The sequence below is a fragment of the Pistacia vera genome, unplaced genomic scaffold, assembly GCF_008641045.1.
Source record: "Pistacia vera cultivar Batoury unplaced genomic scaffold, PisVer_v2 Contig4, whole genome shotgun sequence".
In the NCBI taxonomy this organism is placed as follows: Eukaryota; Viridiplantae; Streptophyta; class Magnoliopsida; order Sapindales; family Anacardiaceae; genus Pistacia; species Pistacia vera.
The window spans coordinates 443,063-467,288 of record NW_022196223.1 but is presented as its reverse complement, the minus strand read 5'-3'; the positions used below and the strand labels follow the sequence as shown (position 1 = coordinate 467,288).

The window sequence follows — 24,226 nt, the reverse complement described above, 5'->3', positions numbered from 1 at the left end:
GATCTCTTGTCTCACGGCAGCAGCAAATCTCTTGTCTCACGACAGTAGCAGATCTCTTCTCTCACGGCAGTAGCAGCACGATGGCAAGCAACATCAGGGCAGCAGCAGCACGACAGGTAGGGTGTTTTTTAATAGATTTGTTATTAAACTTATAATTTTATAAAGCATGGAATCAGGGTGGAAGTTGTTATTAAATTAAAAAAAAAAAAAAAACACTCACACCAGCCAATTAGGATGTTGAAAATTGACAGCTTAAATGTGACGTGAGGGAGGCTTAAAAAGTTTTGTAAATAAATTTTTTATATTTACATATTTTAAAATAGTAATAAGATAATTCCTTTTATTCTTCTTTTGTAATTTACAGAAATAATGATGATTCACAATTTCACAGCATATATCACATTATAATTTTTTTTTTGGATGAATTGTTATGAATTATGATTGGTTATACTTATTTGAGTTGAGGGGTGTTGATTGTTGAGTTGGAAAAATCCAGTCATTTGGTAGGGCTGGTTTGCTTGTAAAATATATGGGAGTGTTTTTATTTTCTTTGGATTATTATGAATTATGATTGGTTAATTAATTTAAATGTAAGTACTTTGTTGTGTCCTTTAGATTGGCTTGGTATGGAGGAGTCTATAGATTTAGGAACGGGTCGTAATGTAGTCGTAGGTCAACTTCCTTCTACTGGTAGTACTGTTTGTCCAAAAAGACGTAAAGTTTCAGATGCTTGGGGTCAATTTACAACATCTACAGAAGATAATGGGGAGGTGAGGGTAAAGTGTATGATTTGTGGTAAGTCATATGCACATGGTAGTTCCAGTCATGGGACTGAGAATATGAGGCGTCATATGGAATGTTGTCCTAAACGTACCATTACTAGTAGTGTAGATCTAATGATGATGGATTGTGATACTAAATTGAGACATATGAAGATTTCTCAAGAAATTTATCGTGAGAAGATGGCAATAGGAATCATAAAACATAACTACCCATATTCAATAGTGGAGCATGAAGGAATTAGGGATGTCCACATGTATTTGAATCATGAAGTTAAGCATTATATTAGGAACACCGCTAAGGCAGATTGCTTAAAGATATATTACAGGGAGAAGGAAAAGATTAAGCTTGTTTTAGAGAGGGTTTCAGGTAGAATATGCTTGACTTATGATATTTGGAGTTCTTGTACTACTGATGGGTATATTTCTTTAACGGCTCACTATGTTGATGAGAACTGGGAGTTACAAAGTAGAATTCTGAATTTTTGCCATATTCCTCCTCCACACTCAGGGGCTCTTTTGTCAGACATAGTGTATGATTTCTTAAAAGATTGGGGGATTGAAAAGAAAGTCTTCTCTCTTACATTAGACAATGCAAGTAACAATGATAAAATGGAAGACATTTTAAGGAGTCAACTTTGTGTGCAAAATGTTTTATTATGTGATGGTTCTTTTTTTCATGTGCGATGTTTTGCACATATCTTGAATCTCATAGTCCAAGAAAGGTTAAAGATGAGTAGCGTGGCTTTGCATAAAATTCGTGAAAGTGTGAAATATGTTAAAGGAAGTGAGGCTAAAAGAATCAAGTTTGGAGAACTTGTTCAAAAAATTGGTGTGATAAGCTCAAAAGGATCGTGAATGGATGTTCCCACGAGATGGAATTCCACTTATTTAATGCTTGAAAGTGCGTTAATATACCATCATGTGTTTGTTCATTTGGCACTGATAGATCCCAATTATAAAAGTTGTCCTTTAGATGAAGAATGAGATGGGGGGTTGAGCATTTGCAAGTTCTTGCAACCATTTTATGAGATCACTACTTTTTTTTCGGGTTCCCAATACCTGACAACAAACTTGTATCTCAGAAATGTGTGGAGAATTCAAGTGCGTTTATACGAAGAGATGGAAAATGAGGATGAAGTTCTTAGTACCATGGCAAGTCAAATGAAAGGAAAATTTGACAAATATTGGGATTCTTACACTGTTGTGTTAGCAATTGCAGCAATTTTGGACCCACGTTTCAAATTTAAGTTTGTTGAGTTTTGTTACAAAAAAGTTGATGGCCTAGTAGTTGCAACAAGAAAGTTGGAGTTGGTCAAGCAGGAGTTGTATAGGCTTTTTGCTGCTTATGAGGGTCTAAGTGGCAATGTGGTTCCCAGCGATCCTTGCGTGCAAGCTAGTGATCCTAATATCATTGGAGATGATATTTGTGTAAGTCAATACTCCCTAAATATTTTTATAGTTAAATGATTAATAAGGTTTTCTTTATTTTATATTCTTGTAATTTTGTATTTAAATGGTGCAAAAATTTGACTACTATAAGAGTGACTTTAGTGCTACTAAGAAGTCGGAATTGGATACTTATTTGGGAGAGGCAAGGTTTGATTGCATCAAATTTTGCAATTTGGATATCCTGGACCATTGGAAGAAAAATAGTGATCGATACCCAATACTTTCGATGATGGCCCGTGATGTGATGAGTATACCAATAACGACTGTTGCTTCGCAGTCCAGTTTTAGTATTGGTAGCAAAGTGCTCAATAAATATCGAAGTTCACTTTTACCGGAGAATGCAGAGTCTTTGATAGGCCCCAAAAGTTTCCCACTTTTCATTCCTAAGTAATGTTTTGGCTATTTATTTATGCTTTACTACTTGTTATTATTATATTCAATAGCTAGAGTTAGAGTTTATGTTTCCGTTGCATAACAATAATAAAATTAATTAACCTTGTCTCACTCTATAACTACCCTTAGTCTTTATTTTTATAAATTAAAACTAAAACCGTGTGGACTTTTGATCACATGACTCAAGAACATGAAGTAACAAATTATTTGATCAGAACCTAGTGTTAACCTTGTGCAAGGAAAAAAAAAATCTTAGATTTGTTGAGTTGTTGTTGTAGATTAGGAATTGATAAAGACTTCATGATTATCCTTATTATTATTTTATAATTGTTTACTTGTTAGATCACGAAATGATTGACTAATGCGAAAAAGAAATTTGTTTTTCTTAATTCCAGCCGTCCTGCAGCTATCGGTATTGGATTGGATAATACGATGCTCACAGCTGAAGATTTGATTTTGTCAAACACAACTTTAATTTACCAATTATTTACTTGGTATTGTTGGAGAAATGACATATTTTGATCAATAATAATACTCACAATCGCATTATATAGATGCCATATGAGTTCAAGAGAATTAAATCAAAAGTGAGACATGTTATTGTCTTGTAATAATAGAAATACTGATGTAATTACAGAGTACTCATTCAGCACTATTTCATTGAGTAGAAATGCAGAAAAAAAACTCTTATGAAAAGGTTCTACAAGGAGCAGAATGAAACTCCATCCACGTCTACAAAGCTTCCAAAGATGACCAACAACTTTATGCTCACTTTTTGGCAAAACATAAGACCTTGATTCCCCCACTGCCACTTGAAGACTTTGTGGTGATTTTCTTGTCTGTTTTGAAGTTAGAAGTAGCACCTTAAATATTACCTGACACATCAATGTTTGAAGTTTTAGGGCATTAACCTAAGCCCTCAGACAAACTATGTGTGATTTGAGTTCTAGTTAGAGTCTTTTTTATATGAAGCAGAGCTAACACCTGTGAGACTTTTTCCTAATTGGGTATGTCTATTATCAAAAGGTTATGTATCTTCAAAATTTCATGTACCTTCAAAAGGTTGTTTCTTGCCGCTTCACAATGCCAATAGTAGAGGCTAACTCGTAGAAGAAGAACATCAAAAAAATTCTATAAAGCAAAAGTAGGATCAGTAGAGTACAATTTTTTTAGAATTTGCCGATGATTAGAGATTAGAATTTGACCAACAGCCTAATGCAAGATAGAGATGCGAAACCCTTCACCTCAACTGGTTCATTTTACAAGACATTGTCATTAGAAATCACCTCAACTAGAAGTTAGAGGCATTGTCTAACTGCATAAGCAGACATTCACTTGAGAAGGGTCCCTTTCTTTTTGGAGTTTCAGATATCTTTAAACCAATGCTGTTGTAGGAAAGGGTGGAACATAACCAGACTAGGGAGCCTCGAAAATTGTCCGATTCAGCATACTAGTCCTCTCGTAGTTGCTGTTTCTACTAGAAGTCTTGGTTTTCGCCCTAATTAAAAGAGAATGACAAATTAAGTTAATATCCAGGGAAAACGTCATAAACAAGTCTGTGGAAGGAGAGAAGGAACAAGGATTCTCACTGTTAGTGTTTAAGCAAATGTCGGATGTGCAAAGAAAAGGAGAACAGAAGAGAAACTGATTCAAATTCATTATCCAACAAAACCTGCATATAACATGCTTTTGGCTTACTGTTACAACCACTGTCAGTAGACCTTTTACATAATCTCAACTAATCCACACACATCTAACTACTACATTACAACTTGAGAAAATTAGCTGAGTCATCAAATTCAAAATTAACACAAGTTGACAAATAAAGCTTAAACTACTGCACTCAAAACAGCAGCATGCACGTTCCTTTGGTTACTGCAAAACCAGCTTCAAACTTTTAGTTCCAGCAAAACATACTTCTAGCACAGCATCATCCATCAACACTCCTCCTTGATGCTTTGGCTGGAAACACCAAGTTCTAATCTTAAGGCTTCAAACTTGAATTTGCACAATGCCTTTGTCATAATGTCAACAACTTGATCTTCCCCTCTGCAGTGCACTAAGCTCACTTCTCCACACTGTTTAGCTTCCCTAACATCATGATACTTAATCTTGATATGCTTAGATCTGGCATGGAGTACAGGGTTCTTTGCCATTGCCACTACCGACTGGTTATCACACAAGATTAATGTAGGACCATCTTGCACTTGATGCAAATCAACCAGCATCTTCCTAAGCCACACCGCCTGGTTCACTGCTGTTGCAGTAGAGACATATTCAGCTTCAGCAGTAGATTGTGCCACAGTCTCCTGCTTCCTTGACAACCAGCATATTGCACCCTTATTCAGATAAAAAACATAAGCAAAGGTGCTTCTAGCAACATCCAGGTATCCACCGCAGTCACTATCAGAATACCCTAACAATTTTAGACTTTCAGCTTTCCTAAAACAAATGCCTAACATGCTGGTTCCTTTAACATACCTCAGCACACGTTTTGCAGCCTTAAAGTGCAGTTCACTTGGGTTGCTCATAAACCTTGAGAGATAACTTGCAGTGAACATAAGGTTAGGTCTGGTGGCTGTGTAATACAGTAAACTTCCAACTAAGCTTTTGTATTTCCCTTCATCTACCCTCTCTGCACCATCAGTTTTGCTTAATTTCAAGTTGGGAACCAGTGGGGTATCCACTGGTTTACAATTCTCCATTCCAAACCTCATGAGAAGCTTCGTTGCATACCTCTGTTGGCACACAAAAATCTCACCTGCATTCTGACTTATCTCCACGCCTAGGAAATATTTCATCAATCCCAAATCTGTCATTTCAAACTCAGTCTGCATGGCTGATTAAACTGGTCCAATTCTTCAAGATTGCTTCCAGTTACCAATAAGTCATCAACATAGAGAGAAACTACAGCCAATCCTCTGCCAGTTTTCCTAATGTAGAGAGTGTGTTCATTAGGACTTCTGGTGTAACCAAGGCTGCACAAGTGGTCATTTATCCGGCTGTACCAGGCTCTAGGGGCCTGCTTCAAGCCATACAAAGCTTTTCTCAGCAGATACACATGATCCTCTTGGCCCTCAACCTTGTAGCCTTCCTGTTGCTCCACAAAAATCTCTTCTGAAATCCACCCATTTAGGAATGTAGACTTGACATCCAGCTAGAAGATTTTCCAGTTAAACTGAGCTGCAAGTGCTAACAGCAGCCTGATTGTGTCTTGCCTAGCTACCGGGGCAAAAGTTTCTGAAAAATCAATACTTGGTTGCTGTGCAAAGCCCTTCACCACTAGCCTTGCTTTATGCTTGTAGATTGAGCCATCTGGATTGATTTTCAGTTTGAAAATCCATTTCACCTGAATTACTTTCCCATTTTCAGGTCTTGGTACCAATTTCCAGGTTTGGTTTTTATCAATCATGCTGAGCTTCTCCTGCATTGCAACCCTCCACAATTCAGATTTTGTAGCTTCAAGATAACATCTTGGTTCCACCATTACCACATTGCACCTTTCATACACATCAGCCAGTGATCTTGTCCCTCTAATAGCATGTTCTTCTTCCTCATCTGAATCTGCCTCTTGGATCAGCCCCTCATTTATCTTTTCTTGTCTTGATTCAGCCTGCACGTCAACTCTCTTTTCTTCCCAGTTCCAAACTCCACCTTCATCAACCTTTATGTCTTTTGTAATTACAATATTCTTTGACCCAGGGATGTAAACTCTATAAGCTTTAGAGTTGCTGCTGTAACCTATAAGTATCCCAATTTCAGCCTTATCATCCAATTTGGATCTTTTGCTTGCTGGGATAATTACATAGGCTATACTTCCAAATACTCTCAAGCTCCCTACAGCTGGTTTGACTCCGCTCCATGCCTCAATTGGTGTTTGATGTTTGACTACTTTGGTGGGCAGCCTATTAAGGAGAAAAACTACTGTATTAACAGCTTCAGCCCAAAACACTTTAGGAAGGTTCTTCTCTGCCATCATGCACCTAGCCATTTCCATAATTGTTCGATTTCTTCTCTTACAAACACCATTCTGCTAAGGGGTGTATGGTGTTGTAAACTGCTGCTGAATTCCAACTGCACTGCAGATTGTGCTGAATTCAGTTGAGGTGTACTTTGTCCCATTGTCACTTCTTACGGTTTTGATCAAGGTTCCAGCTTCATTCTCCAGCAACAACTTGAATTTCTTAAACACAGTAGCAACCTTATTTTTCTGCTTCAGAAAACACACCCAAGCCACCCTTGAGTAATCATCAATGAAGAGTACAAAGTACCTGCTGCCATTTAAAGATTCATTCTTCATAGGACCACACACATCCGTGTGGATCAATTGCAACTTGTGACTTGCTCTCCAGGCTTGATCCAAAGGGAATGATGGCCTGCTAAGTTTTCCAAGTTGGCAGGCTGTGCATAAGGACTTTTTCTCCTATTTTGGGCAAATCCAACACCATATCTCTTGTCTTGAGTTCTTTAATTCCCAAGTGTGAAAGTGGCCAAGGCTTTTATGCCATAACTCAGACTCATCAACCTTGCTGGTTAACACTGAATTTACTGGTTTTTTCCACTCTACTGGGAAGCTTTTTCCCAGCATCCTAACACTCATCAATTCATTTCCCTCACAATCCTTTATTACACAAGCATGATTTTGAAAATGTAAAGTGTAATTCTTCTCTAACATTTGACCTAACTTAACATATTTTGTGCAATTTCAGGGACAAATAAAACATTTGAAATGATTTTGGTACCTGCTTGAGTTTGGACTGCCACATCTCCAATCCCTTTTGCCTCCACATACTCACCATTTTGCACTGTCATGTTTCAAGGGGCTGATTGTCATGTTTCAATTGTGCAAGGACCAAATGAAAATTTGCCAAATGTTGTATAAAACTGCAGTGCAAGTTCGCAGATCGGGTGGCTACCGCCCACCAAAATGCTTCACCTTCTCTGATCAAGCTCCGGCGACCCTTCATCTCCTTTTCCGGCGATGTTTCGGCTTCCCCTTGCTCCGGTCACCATCATCCCTTCATCACCACCGTGAAACACGCACGCCATCGTGAGCTTCATCTTCCCACCACGACGTTTCGTCTTCCCGACCAGATTTGGCCATTTTTCGACGACGTTTCAGCTCCCTAAGAGTCGATCTCCCTTCCCCACAGCCGAATATAGCATTTCCAAGCTTCAGCCGCCGCAAAAACCGCCGGAATCCTCTATTTTGCCGCCGCGCCTCTTCATCTTCCAGCCCAGATCCTGCTCATTTCCGGCGACTTCTCACCTCCCCAGGACTGATCTGAACTCCCCATCACCAGAGCTTTCCATCGGTACCTTCGGATCCCATTTCCACCACCGTTTTCTGAAAAACCCGTCGAAAAATTAAAGTTTTTCGGCGAGTGCGGCTGTTCGTATTCCGGGCTGTCCGTGGGTCATTTTCGCCCCTTCTTTGCATCATATCGCTGTTGGTTACCTCATCTTCACCATGATCAGCTTTGTTTTCACTGTTTCAGCCTCTGTCATCACCACCATGAGCGGTTGAGTTCTTGGTTGTCTGTTACGGTGTAGGCGAGATCAAAATTGACTCCATTGATCTCCTCATCAGCTCTCGACTAGTTGGATGAGCCCGGAATGTTGGACATTTGGTTAAGTTTCCTGTATTCAGATTATATTTGTTTTCGTTTCAGTTTGTTTGCGATGCTTTAATATTATTCTGATGCTCGACGTGTTGAATCGATAATGTCCATTGGGAACGTTTATTGATATATAACTTTTCACGTAATTGAATGTCGGTTTGAGATTATTGAATGTTGATTATGACTTTAAATTGCTTCGGTACTGATTGCAATCAAGTTGTAGTAGCGTTTAATATCATTTCTACTAGGAATGCATTTGTTGTGTAATTAGCTGATTGGATGATACAGGTTGATAGGTTGTACTTATTAACGTTGTACCAACTAGTGGTGTTTAAGGGTTTAGCGTTTTTTGGTTAGTCGATGATAGTCTTTAACTAATCGATCTGTAACTAAGACGACGGGGAGACAGGATAGATTATACCTAGCTTGCCGGAAGCCATTCTATTGATTTGTCTAGCCTTGTAGGATTAGGAAATTGAAGAGCGAGGAGAGGAATTGTGAGAGTTGGTCTTGAGTCATACTTAACTCGTAGCGACAATGCTTTTAATATTGTGTTTTAGTTAGCAATTTATTTAATGCTTTTAATTTCCTGCAAGTAATTAGTTTCCTTAGTTTTAATCAATCATTTTGCCAATTTCTCTTTCGTTAACTCAAATATACATTAGGTTGTTAGTCTTGCTCTCTGTGGATTCGACCCTGCTTACCACTAACTACGGTATTTAGGTTTAATTTTGTGACCATAACGACTGGTCCAACACTTGACCTTGGAGCTGTATGTTCTGTCCATCCTGACAAAATTCTCCAGTTTTGCTGCCATATGGTTAGTACAACCACTATCTATTAGCCAAACATCACTGGTGGTCTGCATGGAGTAGCATGAAGCTACAAACAGCTGCTTGGGTTCACTGTTCTGTTGCTGGTCTGTTGCACTTTGTGCTTGCTGTGATGGCTGTGCACTTTTGTTCTTGCACACTTTTTCAATGTGCCTGAACTGTTTGCACCCCCTGCATTGGATCCCAGGTCTGAACTAGCACTTACTGTCTGAATGTCCCTTCTTTTTGCAGTGGGAACATGGTGGATAATTCCTTCCTCCACTCGGTTTTCCCCATTGTCCACTAGTTCTCTCTATTCCTCTCTTATCTCCAGCATATTTCCTATTGCTTCCTTGCACATTCAGTCCCTTTTGAGCAGCCATCATTGCACCTTCATTGGAGTCCTCTTGCCTCATCAACCTTCTCTGTTCTTGGGCCTGCGGGGCATGAACCAATTCGGTGAGGCTGATTTGGGAGAGGTCCTTTGAATCTTCTAAGGAAGATATCTTGGACTCAAATCTTTCCGGCAGGCTGACTAACACTTTCTCAACTATCATCTTGTCACTCATCTCAACTCCCAACAATCTAATCTTGTTCACCACACTCATAAGCCTGTCTACATACTCTTTAACCTTCTCTACCTCCTGCATTCTTAGCATTTCGAACTCTCTCCGCAGGTTCATAACTTGCATATTTTAGGTTGTATCACTTCCCATGAACTCCTCCCTCAATCTATCCCAAGCTTCCTTTGCAGTTTCACACGCCATTATCCTTGTAAATACAAGGTCTGTTACTGTAGAGTGAATGTGAGAAAGAGCTCTTGGAGCTTTGGACATCTCCTCCTCATACATCCTCATTTGATTAAAGGTTGGGTTTGGACCAAGCTGCGGTGGCTGTTTCTCCTCTTCCACATACTGCCACAGCCCTTGCCCTCTTAGGTAGGCTTTCATTCTAACAGCCCAGATGTGATACTGGTCCCCATTGAACACTGGAGGTGAGAAGGAGGCCGACTGAGTTGCCATGCAAAACCAGGCTGTAGTTTTTCTGGACAGTGTTGTTCTTGCAGAAGGTGGAAGTTTGATGGTGATTCAGGTTGTGTTTTTTGAGTGAGATTATTAGATGATGGTTTGTTAATGCAGCTCTGATATCATGTTAGTGTTTAAGCAAATGCCGGATGTACAAAGAAAAGAAGAACATAAGAGAAACTGATTCAAATTTATTATCCAACAAAACCTGCATATAACATGCTTTTGGTTTACTGTTACAACCACTGTCAATAGACCTTTAACATAATCTCAGCTAATCCACACACATCTAACTACTACATTACAACTTGAGAAAATTAGCTGAGTCATCAAATTCAAAATTAACACACAAGTTGACAAATAAAGCTTAAACTACTGCACTCAAAACAGTAGCATGCACGTTCCTTTGGTTGCTGCAAAACCAGCTTCAAACTTTTAGTTTCAGCAAAACATACTTCCAGCACAGCATCATCCATCAACACTCACCACAAGCTTGATCTTGAGCAAATCTTCACTAACTCAAAAGTCACATGCCATAGACGCTCTGTTCTTCCTCAACTGTCCTTTGAAACTATAAAATCATAACATGGCAAGAGAATCATGATTCCATAAGGTAGGATTTCTGTTGGCCGAAATATCCACTTTCATTTTCCTGTCAAATTTACCCCTTCGATATCAGAAATAATACCAATTTGGCTGCTGAAACAGAGAAATGACAAGGGCCATGGGTTATCACAATATGCTTACATGAGTTAAGGAAGAATGTGGCAGAAGAGACAAGACCTCAAAGGAAAAAAAATGATGCCTCTGCTATCAGGAACCTCTTTTAAGGTCCACCTCATCAATGAGACGAACTGATAATCTGAAGAAAAACCTAGTAGTTTTGTCTGATATCATTATGATGGGAAATGGGACAACCTCTCGGGTGGATATTCAAATATGTTTTGGAGCCAAAGTTTCAGCTCATGTTTATTTTGTTAAGTTTGCAGTGGTTGTGGAGCAGATATTTAGCCATTTAAATGCAGATTTTGTGTCTTGTTTAGTTGAGACTTAGACTTGGTTAGGTGCATGTTTTCTGCTAAAGTTGATTTGTAATAGGTTTATTATATTGCAGTAGGTAATACAGTGTTAAAAAGTCTGTATAAATGACTCTGTTTTATGAATGAAATATATAGACAAAGAAGTGGCTTTTTTGCCGTCTCCTTCATTGCAAATATTCATCCTTTACATTTGGACTTCTCTTCCAAGAACCAACACATTAATTATGTTGCAAATATCAGAATTTGAATATGTTCACAAGTTTCTTTTGGTTACCTTTCAGCCACAATAGTTCAAAGAATCAATGAGGTGAAAAAGCAGTTCAGTTCAAGGGCAGAGATGAAAACTTCATTTACGCATGTTTACACGTCAATGCCAGTAAGCCCACTTAAGTTTCGATTCAGCATTCATCAGTTGGTCTACTTCCTTTCGCACTTCAAGAACAGAGATGGACATTTGAGAGCTGAGCCAGTTGTGACCTAATGAAGGCCGGTATTAAACTCCACATCTGCAAATTAGAATTGAAGATGGTAACCAATTAAGGCAATGAAATAATAAAAATTATTTAAAACTCAACTGTTAGGTACCAATGAGAACAATGTGATCACCAATTACATAAAACATCATACAGATTAATACATCTATTTAGTTTCAATTTATAAGCAAAATTTCGACCCCTCTGATTAATGCCGTACAAGGTATATATTAGAACACATTCAAACAACCATGTTAGAGTAAATTNATACCATAAAAGAGTATGTGGATAGGTTGATGAATGTGGTAAACAAAATCAGATTAATGGGAGAGGAGATGACAGAGAAAAGGATAGTTGAAAAGGTTCTTGTTAGCCTACTCGAAAGGTTTGAATCTAAGATATCCTCACTTGAGGATTCTAAGGATTTGACACAAATCACCCTTACTGATTTGGTGTATGCCCTGCAAGCTCAAGAACAAAGGAGATTGTTGAGGCAAGAGGACACTACTGAAGGTGCAATGGTGGCTGGATTCAAAGGTAAACCAGGCCAGGGTGGAAGCAAGAGACCTGCGGGAGAAAAGAAAGGAAAGGAGAGAATGGGAAACCAGTGGAATAAACCTACTGGAGGGAAAGAATTTCCACCATGTGCTCACTGCAAGAAGAAGGGGCATAGTGAAAAGAGGTGCTGGTTTAGGCCTAATGTTCAGTGTAGATCATGCAAGCAATATGGTCACATTGAAAAGGTATGCAAAAGCAAACCAACTCAGTCAACACTGCAAGCTCAGATTGTGGAGGACCAGTATCCAAACTCAGATCCAGAGCAGTTGTTTGTGGCCTCATGCAGTGTTGTTCAAGCTCAAAATGATGATTGGCTTATAGATAGTGGTTGCACAAATCTCATGACTGCAAACTTGGAAGACTTTGTTAATTTGGACAAGTCTTACCATTCCAAGGTTAATGTTGGTAATGTTGAATTTGTATCTGTGAAAGGGTGAGGAGATGTTGCTGTACAAACAAAATCAGGTATCAAACTCATTTCCAATGTCTTGTATGTGCCTAGTTTAAGTCATAATCTCTTGAGTGTTGGTCAAATGATGGAGAGAAAATATGCCCTGCACTTCCAGGATCAGTTTTGTACAGTCATGGACAGTGAAGGGAATGAATTAATGAAGGTTAGGATGATGGGAAAAAGTTTTCCCATTAGGCTGAAAAAACCTGACATAGAAACACATGTTGTGAGTTTAGATGAGACTGACTTATGGCATAAGAGATTAGGCCACGTAAACTACCATAGCCTTAGGGAAACTCAAACCAAAGAATTGGTCTGTGATCTGCCCGAAATTGGTGAAAGCAAAACCATTTGTTCTACTTGTCAACTTGGCAAGATGAGCAGACTTCCCTTCCCTGTAAACAAGGCCTGGAGAGCTAGTCAAAAGCTGCAACTTGTCCATACGGATGTGTGTGGACCTATGCAAATACCATCCTTAAATGGAAGCAAGTATTTTATCCTCTTCATTGATGATTATTCCCAGATTGTGCCTGGGTTGTTCTTTTGAAATTAAAGAGTGAAGTTGCAGTGGTGTTTGAGAGGTTTAAAGTACAAGTTGAAAGGCAATCAGGTTAAGCATAAGAATGTTAGAAGTGATAATGGAGTGATATACTTCCAATGAATTTGAAAAAATCTGCAGGGAGGCTGGAATTATTCACCAATTCAGTTGTCCCTATACTCCACAAAATGGAGTTAGTGAGAGGAAGAATAGGACTGTAATGGAGATGGCAAGGTGCATGGTTGCTGAGAAGAGGCTGCCTAAATCATTTTGGGCAGAAGCTGTAAATACAGGGGTCTATTTGCTTAATAGACTCCCTCCTAAATCCTTGACGAATCAAACACCCTATAGCTTGGTATGGAATGAAACCCTCGGTTAGAAATTTGAAGATCTTTGGAGTGTGTGTTATGCTCTCATCCCAGCTAAAAAAAGCAAACTGATGAGAAGGCTTTGACAGGAGTTTTTATAGGATACAGTGAGCAGTCCAAAGCCTATAGAGTATATGATCCTGCAGCCAAGAAGATACACATCACAAGGGATGTGAGGGTGGATGAAAAAGGGACCTGGAACTGGGAGAAAAATGAAGCTGATGGACAGAAAGAGTAGATTGCAGATGCCCTAGTGTAGTGTTTGACATTCTAGAAGAGCACTTGGATGATGATTTTCCAATCAGGGGAACAAGGTCCTTGACTGAGGTTTATGAGAGATGTAATGCAGCCATGATTGAACCTGCAAACTTTAGGGAGGGCGCCAAACCGAAGTCTGGAGGAATGCAATGCAGGAGGAGATAAACATGATTGAAAAGAATGGAACTTGGGAGTTAGTTCACAGACCAAAAACCAGGAGAGTGATCCAAGTAAAATGGATTTTTAAAAGGAAGCTAAGGCCTGATGGTTCAGTGTATAAACATAAAGCAAGACTAGTTGTTAAGGTTTTGTTCAACAATATGGTGTGATTTTTCGGATACCTTTGCACCGGTGGTAGACTGATACTATAAGGATTCTCTTGCATTGGCTCCCAATTTGAGTGGAGAATCTACCAACTAGACGTCAAGTCAGCATTCCTAAATGGTTGGCTCAATGAGGAAATTTTTGGGAGCAACCGGAGGGATATGAAGTGGAAGGGCAGGAGCATAAGGTGTATTTGCTGAAAAGGCCTTATATGGCTGAAACAGCTCCAAGAGCTGTACAGCAAGAATCAATGAGTATTTGATGAGTTTGGGTTATGCAAGGAGTGCTAATGAGCACACATTATATGTTAGGAGGTTGGAAAATGTGTACCATATTTCACTTTATGTTGATGACCTACTCATCATGGGGAGCAGTTCAAATCAACTTAATGATTTCAAATCAGCCATGCATAGGAATTTGAGATGACTGATCTAGGGGAGATGTCCTACTTTCTTGGGATGGAATCCACCAAAGTCACCTTGGGATATTTGTTAATCAAAAGAGGTATGCAACTCAAATTTTGCATAAGTACAACATGGACAAATGCAAACCATGGACACTCCATTGGCTGTGAATTTAAAATGAGTAAGATGATGGGCTGAGAAAGTTGATGAGACAATGTACAGAAGCATCATAGGCTCCTTCTGTACTTGACTGCCCACAACCATTTAATTTTGTGCTAGTGTTCTTTGCTATGTTCATGTCTAATCCTAGTGAGATTCATCTTAAAGCAGCCAAGAGAGTGCTGAGGTATGTAAAGGAAGTGTTGAGCTTGGAATGGTTCAAGAAGGCTGAAAAATTGCAGCTTGTTGGCTACTCTGACAGTGATTGGGCTGGTTGCATTGATGACATGAGGAGTACATCAGGTTATGTGTTCTTCTTGACTCAGGGGTCGTATGCTGGCATTCCAAGAAGCAAGACACCACAGCACAGTCCACTGCAGAAGCAAAATATATTTCTGCTGCTGCTGCAGTTAACCAGCTATTTGGTTAAGGAAAATTATGCTGGACTTGAGGCAAGTCAAGAAGAACCTACTGTAATTTTCTGTGACAACCAATCAGCAGTGGCCATGGCTAAAATCCAATCCTACACGGCAGGACAAAGCACTCAAGATCAAGTTTCATGCTGTGAGGGAAGCCGAAAGCAATGCGAAGTAAAACTAACTCCACTGCAAGGGTGAAGATCAACTTGCTGATATCATGACCAAGGGACCCACCAAAACTAATTTGAGAGTTTGAGACTTAACTTGGTGTTTCCAGCAAGCTTATCAAGGAGGAGTGATGATGTAGGTGATAACTGCTGGAAATGGGACAACCTCTCGGGTGGATATTCAAATATGTTTTGGAGCCAAAGTTCAGCTCATGTTTTTATTTGTTAAGTTTGCAATGGTTGTGGAGCAGATATTTAGCCATTTAATGCAGATTTGTGTCTTGTTTAGTGAGACTTAGACTTGGTTAGGTGCATGTTTTCTGTAAAGTTGATTTGTAATAGGTTTATATATTGCAGTAGGTAATACTGTTAAAAAGTCTGTATAAATGACTCTGTTTTGAATGAAATATATAGACAAAGAATGGCTTTTTTGCCGTCTCCTTCATTGCAAATATTCATCCTTTACATTTGGACTTCTCTTCCAAGAACCAACACTTAATTATGTTGCAAATATCAGAATTTGAATATGTTCACAAGTTTCTTTTGGTTACCTTTCAGCCACAATAGTTCAAAGAATCAATGAGGTGAAAAGCAGTTCAGTTCAAGGCAGAGATGAAAACTTCATTTACGCAGTTACACGTCAATGCCAGTAAGCCCACTTAAGTTTCGATTAGCATTCATCAGTTGGTCTCTTCCTTCGCACTTCAAGAACAGAGATGGACATTTGAGAGCTGAGCCAGTTTGACCTAATGAAGGCCGGTATTAAACTCCACATCTGCAATTGAATTGAAGATGGTAACCAATTAAGGCAATGAAATAATAAAAATTATTTAAAACTCAACTGTTAGGTACCAATGAGAACAATGTGATCACCAATTACATAAAACATCATACAGATTAATACATCTATTTAGTTTCAATTTATAAGCAAATTTCGACCCCTCGATTAATGCCGTACAAGGTTATATTAGAACACTTCAAACAACCATGTTAGAGTAAATTAATCATTTATTTGTATCAAATTTTCACTACAAAGCTGCTTGTAGTAGGCCTACATATATAAGCTTGGAGACGAGAGAGAGTACTGCGTTAGACCTTACCAAAAATGATCACATGGAATAAGGTCCATGTTTGAACAGCAAAATGATGCTTTCTTGTTTTTAAATAACAAAATGAACTGCTTAAATTAGAGCTCAAAATGGAAGATAGGAGAAAGGAAGAAATACCATTTAATTACTTAAATTATCTTATTCATAACAGAGGAAGCAAATATTCACAACAGGTAATGGCAAAAGCTGTCATTAACAATATAAATTGGCATTGCAAGCTCAGAAAGGCTCAAAATACAAGATGAATTGAGAGAAACAATCTGATCATCAACTGCTTAAGCAGCAATACAGAAAGACGAAAAGTCCCAAACTTCACTATCCCTTTCTACTTGACATTGTCAGTAGTCATCTCCTAAAAAGAAAAAATAACACACTTCATATGACAAAAGTAATTATGATAGTGCCCAGATGGCAGTTGGAGACATAGTCGACTGAAAGCGGACTTGTGTATGAAGCTGCTATTCTGGGAGACATCAACGAGTTAGAGCTCCAAAACTCGCTGAGGAGTGTGTCTATTTGCTTCAGTCTTTGATCTCTTTAAACCAAGGCTGCTGTGAGAGGCGTATATGCTTCCTCACCAATTGTAACATTTGGAATTAACAACTCTGTTGTAATTTTTGTTACTCATGAAGTCCTGATTTCATCCAAAAGAAAAAGAGGATCAATTATCTAGAGAATGAAGTCAACAATCCCGGAGTAACATAGTAATCAGTAAACAGTGTGTACAAGGAATATGGTCACCAACCACAGGCATGAACACATCTTTAACCAGCTGCTGATTCCAGGCTTGCAGAGGTTTGCCTCAACAAGGATATGAAGAGTTCATCTCGTCCTCTGAAAAAAATCAAAAAATGACATATTAATTGTATTCTAAATAATAAAGAAGGCAAAATGCTGGGAAAACAAAGTAAACAAAATTTGCATAAGGGGAGAAGGACACTGTGACAGAGGATCATAAAACTACACCAATGTAAATCAATTCATTGAGAAAAAAAAAAAAAAAAAAATAAAAATAAAAAACTAGAGGTGCAACATTGGACTTGCAGGTAATACATAGGTAAGCAAGCAAGCAAGAGTATGCTCAAGAAGAAGCTCACCGTTCGGATTGCCGTGTTGATAGACTATAATGCACTAGGGCGTGTAACTAAAACTGTCAACTATGCTAAGAATTTGAATGTTACTTGCGAAAGAAACAAACGGATCAGTGTTATAACATAAACTTAACATAATTAAACACCATGCTTACCATAAACATGGATATCAGGGAAGTGGGCTAAATAAAAATGAAACTACTTACTAAGATTAGTGCTGGGAATACAAAGTAGATAAGTTTGCGTTGAGAGAAGGAAATCTTCAAGTAGCATGCAGAGATTCTGCCTCAACTATTTCAACATAGTACTTCTACCACAAAAAGGATGTTCACAGTCTCATTATGATGCGCATAGCCAGGTTTCTTCCTGCAAATTCACCCTGAAAGAATAACAGGATAGCAAATTAAAATTGATGTTCATATGACAAGAAGCAGGGGAGGAGCCAAAAAAATTTCTTTTGGGGTCTAAGTGTCCATCTTCAACGAATAAAGGAGTTTAAATATAAAAAAATAATTTCGAAAGCTGCTCTAATGGGAGCTAAGTATCGGGTTCAGCGAATGGGGTGGAGAAAAGGTTGAAAAGTGAATATTTAAGAGTAGAAAGATATACTCCATGTAACTTTTGAAAATTTTGTGACACAATTTCACCACTGACAAGAAAAAGTGAGTACTTGCTTCCCAATTTAAAAGAAGTATGGGAATCAAGTCATACAAAAAACCACAAATGTTTCAATTTGCTAAAGATTTGATACAAATTTCGATTTTTAACATGGTATCAAAACAGAATCTGATTTTAACAGGGTATTAGAGCTTATACCTACGAGAGAGGGGACAGTTTGGGTAGAAACCACAATTCAATTCCCTCACACAATCCCCATTATCGTATCATTAGAAAATATGGTATGGAACTGCAGAAACTAACAAAGCTTCAAAACCGACTAAGAAGGTTTACCTATGGACACAAACACACATGGGAAAACCTTCCTCAAAAATTATACAATTAATATTATTAGCTGAAAGTTACATGAAACAGATGTTCTGTTTTGCCTCAACTGTTTCATCGTAGCAGTACCGCATCGACAATGACATGTGGAGGTTTTCTTCCTGTTATTTTGTTCCTTAGGAAAACAACAATACAAGAATTTAACATTGTGTGTTCAGGGGGCATATTCTAATACCAAGTTCTTAGAGCTACGAACATTAAAATAAGTTAGTGATAACTTTTCCTTTAACCAAGAAAAACAGAGGATTAAAATGTCAAGCAATTTGATAATAAATTAAAAGAAGCAGCAATTTGAGGCAGAGTATGATTATGTTTACCATTGATGACTGGAGTTGGGAGTTCAGATATTCCTGCATGTGGAAGTGGAGCACAATAAACACCCAGTTGTTATATATTAAAGCTCATCTATTTATTGTTAAAGTAAACAGGATTTAGGTGTTCTACTTCACATACCTCAAGAGCTAATTCTTTGGATTTTGAGACTACGTAGAGCTGTTCTTCCTTCCTTTCTACATCTTTACAAAATACTGATTTCACGGATATGGGCAACTTCGACCACTCTTGTCCTTCATCCTTCTTACACCGTTCTTTTAACAGATCGCAATCCGTAATCCTTAATTCAAAAGTGATGATGGAGGGCCCTCCTCTGGAAAGGATATAAGATCCGGACATTGATAGATTCTCATTCTTGAAGAGAGGTGACATTTTGAAAGGCTTGGAAGATGTATTTTAATTTTGGGAATTCCGAATGAACAGCTGTGTTAAAGAGGGCGGCAACATCCCTTCTTCAGGAAAAGATTCTGCATCTGAGCCTTCCTAGTCCAGTGAGAGGTAAGAAAGTGATCGTACAATCCCCACTCAATCCGGAGGTATTTAAGAGAGGTGAGCTTGTGCAATCCCCACTCCATCTGGCTTACAGATATTCGGACCTCCGACTGTAGTGATGGTCTGTGGGGAGACCTTCTTCTGGAAATGTTATCTTGGACAACGGATATCGTCAATTTTTGAAGAGAGTTGAGGGTGTGGATCCATTGGGAAGAGCTTTAAGATTGCCACAACCAGATATATAGACTTCTCGGATTGTGCTGGGAAGCCTTTGATCAGGGAAGGAAAAAAGACTATCACATCTAGTATGGCGAATCTACGAAGAAAATTAAGTTCGTGTAAACCCTCTGGTAGGCATTTAAGATTATCACAAAAGCTCACATAATATCTGTGAGAGCCATGTTTTTGGGGAACCTCTTTGCTATTACGTCTAATTTTTCACAGAAACTAACCATGAGTTTCAAGTGCTTCAGTTGGTTGGTTTTCTAACAATAAGATCGGGAGTTTTGGGCAGTTGTCAATTTTGAGGTTCTTAGTTTAGTAAGTGACAGACCTTTCGATGACAAACAGCGAGAGATGAGCACATGCTGATGTCCAGTCTTCTAGCTGAGATATTCTAGAGTTGTCAATGTTCTCTCTGTGCGTCACTGAAAGAAGATAGAGAAGAAGTGCCAACATCTTCTGTATCATCCACAAACACTCAATTTCTTACAACTATACTGATAGCTTTCTCAGAGATAAAGGAAGCTGACCTCTCACAATGCATGTCAAGAATCACAATTGTCAATTACTAAACTTTCAAGGCGCTCAAGCGTCTTAGGTAACTGACGTGCTGATGATAAACTCATGAGCGATGAGCAATCGGTTATCTTCAGATAAAAGCCGAGTGCTCAGTGAAGAAGAGGATGAAGTGCCCACTTCTCTATCATAAAACAGATTTGCAATTTCTCACAGAGAAACTCTCAAGTGTCTCCAAAAAGTTAAAGACTCACGATAATCTCCAAGCCAATCTGGAAATTGTGTGCCACCATATCGTTCGATGCAGAGCTTTTTCAGATTTTTGTGAGGTCTTAATATATCAAGTACATTTTTCTACTTCCTCACCTTGACACTCTTTTTCCCATTGCTACAATCAATCTAGCCGTACTCGTCTACTTCTCCTTGTCACATAATATGCTTCTCGCGAAAGTGAGGTAGCATTTTTTAATTTGAAATATAAAGCTTTCCACGAAGAAACTTGAAGTTTACAAACATCCAAACTAGATCATTTCTTTGCCACGACAAAATTAGATAATATTCGAAGATTCTTCCAATTTTCCATTCCCAATGGCATCTCTACTAGTTTACTTCTTGGATATTAAGATGGCTTAGATTGATCAATTTCCCATAGGAGGTATTTTTTGATTAATCTACACCATCTTAGTTGCAAAACCTCTAAGTTGATTAATGAATTCATTGACTCAGGTAGGCTGTAATAGCAGTGGTTTGAAAAGCAGAGGTCCCTCAAATGTTTCAAATCTCCAATGGTATCAGGTAAACTGATGATTGGAGCACTCCTTAACATATAAAAATCACTCTTTAAGACACCCCCTCATTTTTTGAATTTGTGGAAAAAAAATTGGAAAATCTATACCAGATGCACATAGTCGACTTCAAAGATTGTCCTCAATTTCACAGCTTCATGGATTGCTTCAAATTTGGTGTAGACAATTGGTGATGTCACAAGTGGCGAATCTTTTTTAATGCTTCTGATTGGTTGTTGATCCTCAATTCTCCTCCAATCTAAAACTTGTATCTCCGAAGCCCATTTTGCTAAAATCATTAACAAGATCGTGCATTACATAAGTAGAATGGAACTTTTGCTTGATTTCTGAAAAAGTGATCTTGATAACGATCTTGGAAATATTCACCACCTACATCTCTAATTCCTTATGTGATTTTGACTCTTGAATTAGACCTTCTGCTCATCACAAAAGGACAGGCTCCTCCTCTTTGAATCATAATTCTTTGGAAAAATTGCACAATATGCAAACATCTTTAAGATGGGACGGAAATAGGTGATAGCTTAACTTTAACACCATCGGAATCTCACTATGCTTACTTGAGTTCAACGTATCTTCCCATATTTTACTGTCTAAAACATCTTTCCACTTACCTTCTCTTTGCTCACAACGTAGAAGGCCACCAAGAGTCCTAGCAGCCAAGGGCAAGCCACTGCACTTTGAGGCTACTTTTTGACGAATATATTCCAAATTTGTAAATGTAGCGATATCTCTATTCTCGAATGCATGTTTGGCGAACACGGACCAGCAGTCTTCTTCCGATAAGAGCTCTACATTATGATGTTCAATGGATCCAGTCATTGTTGATACAACATTGAGGTTGCGTGTTGTAACAATTATCCTACTCCCTGGTGCTCCTGCCATGAAGGGAGTTTTTAGGATTTCCCAGTTACCATAATCCTCATTCCAAACGTCATCCAAGACAAGCAAGAATTTTTTGCCAACTACTTGAGATCTCAGTTTAACTTGTAGTTGGTTAAGAGTCTCCACATCGGAATACTTGGAAGTTATCTCCTCCAAAATTGCCTTGTAGATCTTTTGAACATCAAAATGATCATAATCCGAAGCACAAACCCATACTTTTGGGTCAAAATCTTTCACTTTCTGGTCATTGAACACTTCGCGAGCAAGTGTTGTTTTGCCAATTCCTCCCATTCCGACAATGGGTATTACACGAAAGTTGGCATCACTTGGTTTATCGTTCAACATCATTTCAAGTATTTTGGCTTTATCATCATCTCTACCAATAACAGCCGGTGCAAGTTGCAAGGATGTAGTTGGTAGTCTTTGTGGTACAGCAGTTGATGTTCCTCCAGCAATCTCTTTCAACCCAAGACAATCTCTTTGTTCACACAGATCTTCCAAACGGTCAGTTATCTCTTCTATCTCCAACTTCATGTGACTGTTGGACAGCAAAGAAGAGAAATAATCAGTAAAGCTGTTCGTGGGGTGGTCTGTAGTCATCAATTTGCGCTCTGCAAGTTGAGTGGCATATAAATCCAGAATATCTTCTACATCATAAGCCAAGTCTTGCAGATCATCCAACCACATTTTCACTGCCTTGTTGGTTAGTTGCTTCTCTTCTGCGTCGTTAAGTACTGCTTGAATCATCAATAACCTTTTCTTCCACTGCTTTATCACTGAATCTATCCCAGATTCACGCAGAAAGGACAGCAACCTACGATCCGCCAATCTGTCGAAAAACACCTCGAGGAAAGCACCCAGAATCACCTCTCCCACTGCCATGATTCTGGTCGAGTCTGTGAAAGAAAAGAAAGGATTGTCACAAAGTAGCAACAGGTAAGAGAGAGTGACAATATCAACAAAACTGTCAAATAAACTTATAACACCAACCAAATTCATATAGATTTAATTGTTTAACTGCAACCAAATTCATTTTTGAAAATAAAAACATCAAATACAACAATGATCTACCATCAATTTCTTGGTGTAACAGCAGTAGACCTCATCTGATTTCCTCATAGTTTTTAAGTACTGAATTGACTAAATTCTATTCATGAGTACTATGATTTATCTAATTTAAGTTCAAACACAAAGTTAAAGAAAAATAATCCGCCAGAGAGACAAAGAACTAGTGTAAAATGGGGCAAGATCCAATTAACAGGTATCTATATCCAGATTTATCTAAGTTTAAATTAATAAGAAGGTACGAAGATGCTGATAAAACATACATCTAAATGTAAATATGAAAATAAAAATTCGAAAAACAGATTTGAAAAGAAGAAAATTACCTGTATTGTGCTTTCCTTAACACTGAGAAAACAAGAGTAGAGATTGAGGGAGAGCTGGTAAGAGCGTAATGAGAGGATAAGAGAAATAACTGAGAGTTTGATCAGAGAGGTGGAAATATCTGTGGAAAAAATACTGTAGTTGACTGATTCTTTTGAGGCCCAGAACCACTCATTTACTCTTGTTATCGAAACATTAAAAAAAAAATCTCTTTGGACGAAATGGAGTTTATTAGTGTGAGGTGCAAGGAAATTTCTCAAAAAGTAAACCCTTTATTTTTTGTTTACACATCTTGAATAAGCAACCAAAAAATGCATCAAAAGAAATCTTTGTTTTATTCTGTTTCTGCTATTTTTGTTTTCCCTGACATTGCTAGAAGTAAATGAAGGTTAAGTTGTTGAATTATAAGGTGTGTGGTCTCACGTACAATATTCAAATGCATCTTCTAGCCTTGTGTCATATATTCAAATTATGCATATGCCAAATCCCAGAACTCCACAAGTCTGTTTCTGAAAGAAACTGTAACCAGATATATTTATCAGGAAGTGTATGATAAAATTTCTTGTACAGGATTCCCTGTTTTTTCCGCAAATAATTTCATGATATGATATAAACCATTCATAATCTGCAGAAAAAATTAGTGCTGCAAATTTATTGTAATAAGGAGAGTATATCTAATACGTTAATAGAAAGATTTCAACCCAAACAACTACCTTTAGCTGGCTGCAGATTATGTAAAAAACCATACCTTAACCCCCTCTCATCAATGTATCAAAACTGTTAATTACGAACTTATAGTTAATGTAGCACGCTAGAAATCCAAGAATGGCATTGGAGGGACAAAATTAGATGTATTACATTGTATAATGCTTGACATATTAGTGTTGATTTTCTCGGGTATTAATCTGAACTATGAGACACTCTCTGTGATTTGAGTTCTAGTGAATGACAAAATGCAGTCATCCATAATTAATAATCTGCCAAAGATTAATGCTGGATGTGAGTATAAAAAACGAAAAGAAAGAAGAAAAAATGTCTTCATTTTGGGGCGACCTTTCTGATAAGAAGAAGAGGAAAAATAAGAAAAAGAAATTCTGAAACTTTGCAGCTTTGACAACTCAGAAAAATCTGGACATTAAACAGAAA

General features: G+C 38.2%; 2 protein-coding genes across 2 annotated transcripts; one reads left to right on the top strand and one right to left on the bottom strand.

The window, feature by feature from the left end:
* The first annotated feature begins 626 nt into the window (after positions 1–626).
* On the top strand, positions 627–1,637 carry LOC116141486 (zinc finger BED domain-containing protein DAYSLEEPER-like). Its single transcript, XM_031426992.1, has 2 exons — positions 627–1,377; positions 1,495–1,637. Exons 1-2 carry the CDS (start codon positions 627–629, stop codon positions 1,635–1,637), a joined length of 894 nt encoding a protein of 297 aa, XP_031282852.1.
* A 19,628-nt stretch (positions 1,638–21,265) lies between these two features.
* Positions 21,266–23,221, bottom strand: LOC116141485 (putative disease resistance RPP13-like protein 1). The gene is made up of 2 exons (XM_031426991.1): positions 23,083–23,221; positions 21,266–22,590 (listed from the first exon to the last, which is right to left on the bottom strand). Exon 2 carries the CDS (start codon positions 22,574–22,576, stop codon positions 21,266–21,268), a length of 1,311 nt encoding a protein of 436 aa, XP_031282851.1. The 5' UTR covers positions 22,577–22,590; positions 23,083–23,221.
* Positions 23,222–24,226: the final 1,005 nt, after the last annotated feature.

Coding starts and splice junctions, on each gene's coding strand:
- LOC116141486 (XM_031426992.1), top strand. CDS start 627: ATGGAGGAGTCTATAGATTTAGGAACGGGTCGTAATGTAGTCGTAGGT. Junction 1,378..1,494: donor TCTTACATTAGACAATGCAA/GTAACAATGATA, acceptor TGAATCTCATAG/TCCAAGAAAGGTTAAAGATG.
- LOC116141485 (XM_031426991.1), bottom strand. CDS start 22,576: ATGGCAGTGGGAGAGGTGATTCTGGGTGCTTTCCTCGAGGTGTTTTTC.